The sequence below is a fragment of the Bufo gargarizans genome, chromosome 2, assembly GCF_014858855.1.
Source record: "Bufo gargarizans isolate SCDJY-AF-19 chromosome 2, ASM1485885v1, whole genome shotgun sequence".
Taxonomy (NCBI): domain Eukaryota; kingdom Metazoa; phylum Chordata; class Amphibia; order Anura; family Bufonidae; genus Bufo; species Bufo gargarizans.
The window spans coordinates 46,013,223-46,023,671 of record NC_058081.1 but is presented as its reverse complement, the minus strand read 5'-3'; the positions used below and the strand labels follow the sequence as shown (position 1 = coordinate 46,023,671).

The 10,449-nt window shown below is 47.2% G+C and overlaps 1 protein-coding gene across 1 annotated transcript; it reads left to right on the top strand.

The window, feature by feature from the left end:
• The first annotated feature begins 521 nt into the window (after positions 1-521).
• On the top strand, positions 522-10,006 carry GRM2 (glutamate metabotropic receptor 2). The gene is made up of 5 exons (XM_044282835.1): positions 522-971; positions 2,566-3,403; positions 5,014-6,077; positions 8,963-9,131; positions 9,933-10,006. Exons 1-5 carry the CDS (start codon positions 522-524, stop codon positions 10,004-10,006), a joined length of 2,595 nt encoding a protein of 864 aa, XP_044138770.1.
• The last annotated feature ends 443 nt before the right edge of the window (positions 10,007-10,449 follow it).

Here is a 10,449-nt window from a genome sequence, read left to right as displayed (position 1 = left end):
GCCTCCCAGTGTCTCCCAATAAATGATGTAGATACTGATATCACTGCCTCCATGTGTCTCCTTGTATATGATATAGATGCAGACAGTACTGCCTCCTTGTATATGATATAGATGCAGACAGTACTGCCTCCTTGTATATGATATAGATGCAGACAGTACTGCCTCCTTGTATATGATATAGATGCAGACAGTACTGCCTCCTTGTATATGATATAGTTGCAGATAGTACTGCCTCCTTTTATATGATATAGTTGCAGATAGTACTGCCTCCTTGTATATGATATAGTTGCAGATAGTACTGCCTCCTGTAGTTTATGTACAGTTTATGTACATGTAGTTTCTATTGTGTCTTTCACCACTTGGAGCTTTGACCTTTCTCTCTGTCTCTCTCTTTCTCTCTACTCAGGATACAGGAGCAGGCTTCGTTCTCTGGTTCCTCTATGCCTTCTCCTGTTCTCCAGCAGTTCCTGAAGTGATTTCTCAGTATTTTATTCCTACATTTCCCAGTCCTGGTTGAGCCAATGGCTAACCTCTTCTGGACGCTGTTCTTGCTTCCTGTCTTTAGCACTGAGAAAAGCAGCAAAATCCCCAGGCCGGAGATCCGTTTTGAAGGTGATTTGGTCATAGGAGGCCTCTTTCCAGTCCATGAGAAAGGGGGCCCTGGATCTGAGTGTGGACGCATGAACGAGCATCGGGGCTTGCAGCGGCTGGAGGCCATGCTTTTTGCTTTAGATGCCATTAACAAGGACCCCAGAATTCTTCCAGGACTTAAACTGGGAGCGCACATTTTGGACACATGCTCCAAAGATACCTATGCCCTAGAGCAAGCCTTGGAGTTGGTGCGAGGATCCTTGACTCGGGGTGATGGTCCTCAGTACATCTGCCCGGATGGATCCTACGCTATCCATGGGGAGACACTCACAGCGATCAGTGGAGTCATTGGCGGCTCTTATAGTGATGTCTCTATACAGGTAAATGCATGGAAGAACATCTGTGCTGGTGCATTTCATGCATAGAGACGAGGCCTCCATCACATGAAGTTGATTTTCTGGCACCTCAGCATATACTAGAGGGCCTCCTCTTCATTAAAGGGATTGTCTGGTTAACAACATGTATTTTTATAACCACTTTAGAGAGTTCTAAGTTAATTGTGGGTTCCGCTATGAAGAACAATGATCTATTTGCCAAGATAGAGAGTGGCCACCAACAAGGTCTCTCTGTAGGACCATACATTACATAGAGAACCCAGTGATTTCTATATGTACTATGTAATACTTCATTTCTCCTGTGGGGGCACTGGAGGGGAATCAAACACTCGAGAGGACGATTAGTGACTGTCCTGAGGGCCTGACCTGGCCAACGCCATCAGATTCAACATAATACCAAGGCTATTGTCATAGAAGGTTGTTGGTATGGTGTCTGCTGAGACCAGCCTAGGGCCAACCATTAGGGGATAAGAGAAGTATCTGTTCAGGGATGGTTGTCAGAGGCAGGACATTGTTAATGGAAACAGAACCCAGAATAACGTGTCATTGACTGAAACTGTCAGACAATCCCCATCATGGACTTTTATGTGCCAGGGTTAAGCCAAAGAACAGTCCCATAAGTGAGACAGTCAGAGTTGTCTTAGGTCCAGACACTCACAGACTCCAGGTTTTCTCTCATTGAACATTTCTAGGAAGAACATCAGCCATATTTGTAATCTCGTGTAGGGACCACCCTACGATCAGAGACAGCAGCTTCCTTCTTCATGGCATGGTGACAGGAGTGACGATAGGCGGGAGGGGGTACAGTGGTCCCTCAAGATACAATGGCCTCAGGATGCAATATTTTCAACATACGATGTTTTAGACTCAGATCCAACCAATCAAGGCCACTTCTCTGGTAAAATATCTGGTATTAGTAGCTAGTTAGCAGCCATTCCTGACTGTTTTATGTAAGGACTTGCTTTCTCTCTCTTAGTTATCTGCTTATTTCTCTTAAATCTTCATTTTCTCTTATCTTGGATGACATTTTGGGGCTTTGGAACCAATTACTCAACATACAATGGTTTTCCTGGAACCAATTAATATTGTAACTTGAGGGACCGCTGTATAAATTAATTAATGTGTTGAAACATTGATCCAATAGAAATTTGGGGGGCAAAGCTATAGAATGTGCAAAGGTCACACTTGCACTTGGTTCCTTGGGAGCCCGAAGGCTTTTCTAGGCCATGAAAAGACACCAGTTTTATGGAGGTGTGTGGTAGTTGGGCGGCGTTACACCTTCATGTTACACCTCGGCAGAGACCTGCCCCAGAAGGCTCTCACTCTTGTTTCTATAAACATGGGTTCTGGCCCTTTTTTCCTGAGGGGCCCGGTGAAGCTACATAAGGTGTACTTGCAGGGTACCCATTCTCAGCCTCCTCTGGCCTTCATATTGACTTTGTATTGGGCGTTTCTTGCACCTTGCACACAGACAGGCATTTAAGAATAGTTGCACGGTTATTTAGGGACCTTGTGACTTCTCTGGTGACATCGTTGCCTCCATGCTATACCCCAACTCATATTTTCTCCATTCTCCTAGGTTGCCAACCTCCTGAGGCTCTTCCAGATCCCACAGATCAGTTATGCCTCTACAAGTGCCAAGCTGAGTGACAAGACCCGTTATGACTTCTTTGCCCGCACTGTTCCTCCTGACTTCTTCCAAGCCAAGGCCATGGCAGAGATCCTACGCTTCTTCAACTGGACCTATGTGTCTACTGTTGCATCTGAAGGGGATTATGGTGAGACTGGCATTGAAGCCTTCGAGCTGGAGGCAAGGGCTCGTAATATTTGCATTGCTACCTCTGAAAAGGTTGGGCGCTCCATGAACAAGAAGACCTTTGCCAGTGTAATCAGAGCCCTCCAGCAGAAACCTAGTGCCCGGGTTATCGTGCTCTTCACCAAGATTGAGGATGCCCGAGAACTTCTGGCTGCTGCCCAGCAACTCAACGTTTCCTTTATGTGGGTGGCGAGCGATGGTTGGGGAGCACTGGAGAGCGTGGTGTCCGGCAGTGAGGAGGTGGCTGAAGGCGCCATCACCATTGAGCTGGCATCGTACCCGCTGTTTGAGTTCTCAAGATATTTCCAGTCTTTACATCCACTCAATAACACTCGAAATCCGTTCTTCAGGGAATTCTGGGAGAATAAGTTTCAGTGCCGGCTCAATTCTTCAGACTGCATGAAGCATTCCCTGCAAGACGTCAAATTCGAGCAAGAATCCAAGATCATGTTTGTGGTGAATGCTGTTTACGCTATTGCTCACGCCCTGCACAACATGCACCAGACCCTATGCCCCAACGCCAGCAGCATGTGCCCCTTTATGAACCCAATCAATGGACGTCGCTTCTACCGGGATTACATCCTGAACGTGAAGTTCGATGGTGAGCAGATTCCACGAGGTTCAGATTCCTTAGCAGAGTCCTCACCTGTAGACCGCTTAACGTCACTTTACATCTGGCATTTTCCAAAACGTCCTGAAATAACACCTAGAACTGCCAATAATAGCATTCTCTGCTTGCTGTCAGTGAATGGGAGGCTCATGTAATGCATCCTTCTGCCATGTGAGCCGAACATAATCTTCACAAGTTTTCAACCTCTGAATGTAAACAAGAAAGCTTCCATTCACTGACAGCAAAAAAAGGAAACACACAGTATGTTACAAAGTAGTGTTGATCACGAATATTCAAATTTCGAATTTTTATCGCGAATATAGGTACTTCGAAAATTCGCGAATATTTTGAATATAGTTATATATTTTCGTAATTTCGAATATTCAATTATTTTTTTTTTTTTAAATCAGTACACATGATCCCTCTGGGCCAATAAGAAGGCTGCAATATACTTGACGTTAGGAGTAGTAGTGTTTGCGAATTTTGCTCTATATTAGTTTTTTTTTAATATTCGCTATATTGCTTTATATTCTTGTTTTAGAATATTACAAATATTCGAAAAAACGAAGTTATAGCAATATAGCGAATATTCGAAAAAAAACGATCATAGAGCAATTTAGCTAATATAGCGCTATAATCTTCTTTGTCTAATAGTTGTAAGCTGAAAAATTCGCAATAAAAAATTTGAATACGAAAATTCTAATTCCGAAAATTCGCATATTACACAATCATTACCTTGCCAATTTTCCGAGTAAAAAAAATCGTAGAATATAACGAATATTCGAATTTGCGAATATTCAACGAATATTCTACAACATATTCGCGAAATATTGCGAATTCGAATATGCCCCCTGCCGCTCATCACTATTACAAAGTTGCATAATTAGCGCTACCTTTTCACACCCGCGTTTGGTGCGGATCCGTCATGGACGTCTGCATTCAGATAGTACAAACGTCTGCATTCGTTCAGAACGGATCCGTTTGTATTATCTTTAACATAACCAAAACGGATCCGTCTTGAACACCAATGAAAGTCAGTGGAGGACGGATCCGTTTTCTATTGTGTCATAGAAAACGGATCCGTCCCCATTGACTTACATTGTGCGCCAGGACGGCAGAATTTCGTCAGACGGACACCAAAACGCTGCGTCCGCCTCCAGAGCGGAATGGAGACGGATGGGAGGCAAACTGATGCATTCTGAGCGGATCCTCTTCCATTCAGAATGCATTAGGGCAGAACTGATCCGTTTTGGACGCTGAGCCCTGAACGGATCTCAGAAACGGAAAGCCGAACGCTGGTGTGAGAGGAGCCTGGAGAGGCCATTAGAACATCTCAGGTCTGACTCCTCCAGGGCATCGTAGGGCAGCTTTCCAATAAGCGGCTCTCCGGCTGTTTCAGAACCAAATTCCTAGCATCCTCTGACAGCTGGAATGAGCATGCTGGGAGTTGTAGTTTTGCGACAGCTGTTGAGCCACCGGTTGGAGATGGGCGGTCTGCTGATTGGGAGTCTCATCATCCGCACGCTGTGTCTTCGTCCTGGTTAGTTCAGACCCTTGTTACCATAAGCAGTGTCTCTAACCATTCTTCTGTTCCCCTTCAGCTCCGTTCCCTCCTCCGGACACTCACAGCATTGTGAGATTTGACAAGTTTGGTGATGGAATAGGTCGTTACAACATCTTCTGCTTCCAGAAAACAAATGGACAATACCGCTACCAGAAAGTCGGCTACTGGGCTGAGGAGCTGACGCTCAATACCAGCCGGATCCCATGGGCGCTCAACTCGGTGCCTGTGTCTCAGTGCAGTGACCCTTGCAAGAAGAATGAGGTGAAGAGCATGCAGCCTGGAGATGTCTGCTGCTGGATCTGCATCCCCTGCCAACCACACGAGTACCTCCTCGATGAGTTCACTTGTAAGGACTGTGGCCTGGGGTACTGGCCCAATGTGGACCTCAAGGACTGCTTCGAGCTTCCTCAGGAGTACATCCGCTGGAGTGATGCCTGGGCTCTGGGGCCCGTCTGCCTCTCCTGCCTGGGTCTACTCTCCACCCTGTTTGTGGTTTGGATGTTTGTTCAGAATAATAATACGCCCGTCGTGAAGGCCTCGGGGCGAGAGCTCTGTTACATCCTGCTGATTGGAGTGCTGCTCTGCTATGCCATGACCTTCATCTTCATTGCCAAGCCATCCACCGGTGTTTGCACGCTTCGTCGTCTAGGACTCGGCACGTCCTTTGCTATTTGCTACTCGGCTCTGTTGACAAAAACCAACCGGATTGCCCGCATCTTCAATGGCGCACAAGATGGGGTGCAGAGACCTCGCTTCATAAGTCCGGCCTCCCAGGTCGGCATTTGCATGGCGCTCATCTCCTGCCAGCTGCTTGTGGTGCTGGTGTGGCTTCTTCTCGAGCCGGCTGGGACCCGCAAGGACACGGCCCCTGATAAGCGATACGTGGTAACACTGAAGTGTAATAGTGGTGACGGCAGCATGTTGGTGTCCCTCTCCTACAACGTCCTCCTGGTTCTGCTCTGCACCCTCTATGCCTTCAAGACGAGGAAGTGTCCCGAGAACTTTAACGAAGCCAAATTCATTGGATTCACCATGTACACCACCTGCATCATCTGGCTCGCCTTCCTGCCCATCTTCTATGTCACCTCAAGTGATTACAGGGTGAGGACCCCCTAAATGAATACAGACCCCAGATCAGACCCTCAAAACAAACACAGACCCCTAAATAAATGCAGACACATACACAGAGCAGCTCACTGCCTCCCCCTCCTCCTCTATGCAGCTACGTTCACTGGTTTGAGGACCTTCCCAGACGGTGATGTCACTGCAGGTCCTTAAAACGTGAAAGGTCCAGCACACGATTTGTGTTATAGGAATCATCTTAGTTTCATCAAGGTTTTTTCCATGATTTACTGCAATAATGCAGCAGTTGTGTCATGAGCATTGCACCTCCCGATCTTTGCTGCAAGGTCATGCCCTAGGTGGGCACCTACTCTTGTCTACCCCTCATCTTTGCCCTGCCCTTTAGACGCCAGGTCCTGGATGCACCTGCTAACGCTGCCCCTTATACAGGTTGGGGAGTATCATGCAGCATCCCTTCATTCCTTGTAGGTCACTTGCTGCGCTCTCATATCGTCTTCATCTGCGCTCTAAGTCTTTCACCCCTCTTGTCCGTGGTGCATCCACCATCTTCCAGCAACACCTCACTGCTGCTCACCTCCAGCATTTCGGATGCCAAGTGCAACTGCCCAATGGTCCCCTCAGAATGTCCATTTAGGGTGTCACAATATGGATTAGTGCAGTCCAAGTGTTGGGAATGCGACCTGGTGACAGTTACCACATAGTGTGCTCTCAAGGGGGGACAGTTTTGCACCCCCTTGACTTGTTACAGCTGGAACATTCAATCTTGATATACATGTCAACTATAGGAGGTGCCCCCATACTATGCCTCATATCAGCTCAAGTGCTGCCCAATGCAGATCCAATGTCTTCTGCTTGTATCTATCCTCAGGTGATATATTGTATCTGCTCTCTAGGGTGATGATACTTTGTATCTGCTCTCAGGTATGATGACACATAGTATCTGTCCTCAGGTGTGATCATACATTGTATCTGCTGCCAGGTATGATGACACATAGTATCTGATCTCAGGTGAGTGATAATACATTGTATCTGTCATCAGTTAATGATACATTGTATCTGATCTCTGGTGTGATGATACATTTTATCTGTCCTCAGGTATGATGATACTTTGTATCTTCTCCCAGATATGATGATACTTTGTGTATAGATAAGGTAAAGGACGGCTCACCCCTGACTCCAGCTGGCAAGGTGCTCCAACCCGATGTCGTACCCCGATCACCAGAATTAAAGCAATAATATAAGAAAAAGGATGGGCACTCTTATACCTGGACCACAGAGTAAGCAATATAACACTGGAAAAAATAAACCAGTGTTATATTGCTTACTCCAGGTATAGGAGTGCCCATCCTTTTTCTTAAAGGGCTTCTGTCACCCCACAAAAGTCTTTTTTTTTTTGGCTAGTTACATTCCTTATAGCGCGATATAGGAGGATATAATCTTGTCACTTACTTTCATGCGGCCGTTTCTTTAGAAAACAACGTTTTATAATATGTAAATCCGGTCTCTACCAGCAGGTAGGGCGTCTACTTGCTGGTAGCCGCAGCAGAAAACCGCCCCCTCGCCGTGTTGATTGACAGGGCCAGCCGTGATCTCCTCCTCCGGCCGGCCCTGTCAGTATTTCAAAAATTGCGCGCCTCTGTTCATTCGGCGCAGGCGCTCTGAGATGAGGAGGCTCGTCTCCTCAGAACTCCCTCAGTGCGCCTGCGCCGATGACGTCTTCTATTTCGGTGATGTCATCGGCGCAGGCGCACTGAGGGAGTTCTGAGGAGACGAGCCTCCTCATCTCAGAGCGCCTGCGCCGAATGAACAGAGGCGTGCAATTTTTGAAATACTGACAGGGCCAGCCGGAGGAGGAGATCCCGGCTGGCCCTGTCAATCAACACGACGAGGGGGCGGTTTTCTGCTGCGGCTACCAGCAAGTAGACGCCCTACCTGCTGGTAGAGACCGGATTTACATATTATAAAACTTCGTTTTCTAAAGAAACGGCTGCATGAAAGTAAGTGACAAGATTATATTCTCCTATATCGCGCTATAAGGAATGTAACTATCCCCCCAAAAAAAGAAGACTTTTGTGGGGTGACAGAAGCCCTTTAATTATGATGATACATTGTATCTGCTCTCAGGTGTGATCATACATTGTATCTGCTCTCAGAAGATAATACGTTGTATCTGATCTCAAGTGAGTGATAATACATTGTATCTGATCTCTGGTGTGATGATACATTGTATCTGCTCCCAGGTATGATTATACTTTGTATCTGCTCCCAGGTATTATGACACATTGTATCTGCTCCCAGGTATGATGACACATTGTATCTGCTCTCAGGTGTGATATATTGTATCTGCTCCCAAGTATGATGACACATTGTATCTGCTCTCAGGTGTGATATATTGTATCTGCTCCCAAGTATGATGATACATTGTATCTGTTGGCAGTTGATGATACACTGTATCTGTTGGCAGTTGATACACTGTATCTGTTGGCAGTTGATGATACATTGTATCTGTTGGCAGTTGATGATACACTGTATCTGTTGGCAGTTGATACACTGTATCTGTTGGCAGTTGATGATACATTGTATCTGTTGGCAGTTGATGATACATGGTATCTGTTGGCAGTTGATGATACATGGTATCTGTTGGCAGTTGATGATACATTGTATCTGCTCTCTGGTACGATGATACATTGTATCTGTTGGCAGTTGATGATACATTGTATCTGCTCTCTGGTGATGATACATTGTATCTGCCAGATCCGCTGTAGGTGTCTGAATCGTGCAGGATTTTTGTGTCTATAAGGCTTTTCTCTGGTTGATTCCTGTATTATACCATGAGGATGATGAGAGTTGTTTCCTGTTGTGACCAGTGTGTGATTTCTCTTCCATTGTGTCCTCGGTTTCAGGTGCAGACGACCACCCTGTGCGTGTCGGTCAGTCTCAGTGGCTCTGTTGTCCTAGGATGTCTGTTTACTCCAAAGATCCACATAATAATGTTCCAGCCACAGAAAAATGTCACTAGCCACCGCAGTGCCACCAACCGCTTCAGTGCCACGGGGGCAGGAGGGTCGCGTGGTGAGTATGAGGGGCATTGCCCCAGTAAACATTCAGGGGGATCAGTAAACGTGATATCAGCCCCTGAGCCGTCCGGTGCAAACACTGCCCCACTATTCTGCTCTTTAACACGGATGGCACCACATGGGGGTCGTCCTCCAGCTACAGATATCAGTAAACAGAGATGCATCGGGGCCGCATATCTGAGGTCTGGACCGGCGTCTGGAGACCACTGAGCAGTAGTAATATCTGGCACAATGCTTGCCCGGGGGGCAGTAGCAGGGGTCCGGGGCATGTAGTTACAGATCAGCTGAGGACATGGTATTCTTCAGCTAGAAGATGGAGAGATGCGGGACGAGCCCCCGACCCCCTCCCAAGCTGCATTAGCTCTTAGGCTGAAGGGTCTTTATTATTCGGTCCTGGCGCAGACGGCGAATCACTATAGCGAGGTCCCATATGCTGCTGCCATTAACCACAGGTCAGATGTGGAGAAATGCAGATGGAGGACCACAAGCCCCTTCTCCATTGTCCTTTCCTCTGCTCCTCCTGCCCATGATGCCCCAGGGACCCTTTTAATGGCTTGATTTAAATTCACGACCTTAGAGAAGCCGCTGGCATCCCATTAACCTGCAGAGACTCTGCGTCCTCTCTAACGAGGGAGTTAACGAAGTGCTCATTAATGCTTCTCCCTACAGTAGTACCAAAGTAGTGCAATAAATCTGCAGCAACAACCCCATAGAAAACCTAAAGAAACACCAGTCTGCCCCCATAGAGCAGCTGGAGAGGGTCCGGGACGCTGGAATAACTGAATTGTGTTTGCAGGTTCCACCGTCCAGTACGTCCCCACGGTGTGCAATGGCCGAGAAGTGGTTGACTCTACGACCTCGTCCCTCTGATGTGGAGAGAAGGCCGGAGCTGATGATGTCATGATGACATCATGGAAGGTCGGGCCTCAAGGATCCTGCAGGAAGAGACTGAGCCGGTCATCTGTAGAGACCACCAGGAATGGCTGCTTAGGTTCTTTGGTCTTGCAGGACACCAAACCTTCATTATGTCTCCTCGCACAAACCTATTGATGCTGGGCCTAAAATGATACAGGCCATGAGGAACATGGGGGCCCCATGAGGAGTCCGGACCCCCAGAAAAAGAAGACGATGAGGCGGCAGGAAGGCGTTCAGCTCCTTAAAGTGCGACTATATACAGGACAAATGGTGGCTGAGAAATCCAGAGGGACCACTGGACGTGTACAGTCCGTGTCTACAGCAGTGGGAGAATGTGACACAACCGATGGCAGCAACCAGTGGATCTCGGTGACATGGGGGTGACAACCAGGAGGAGC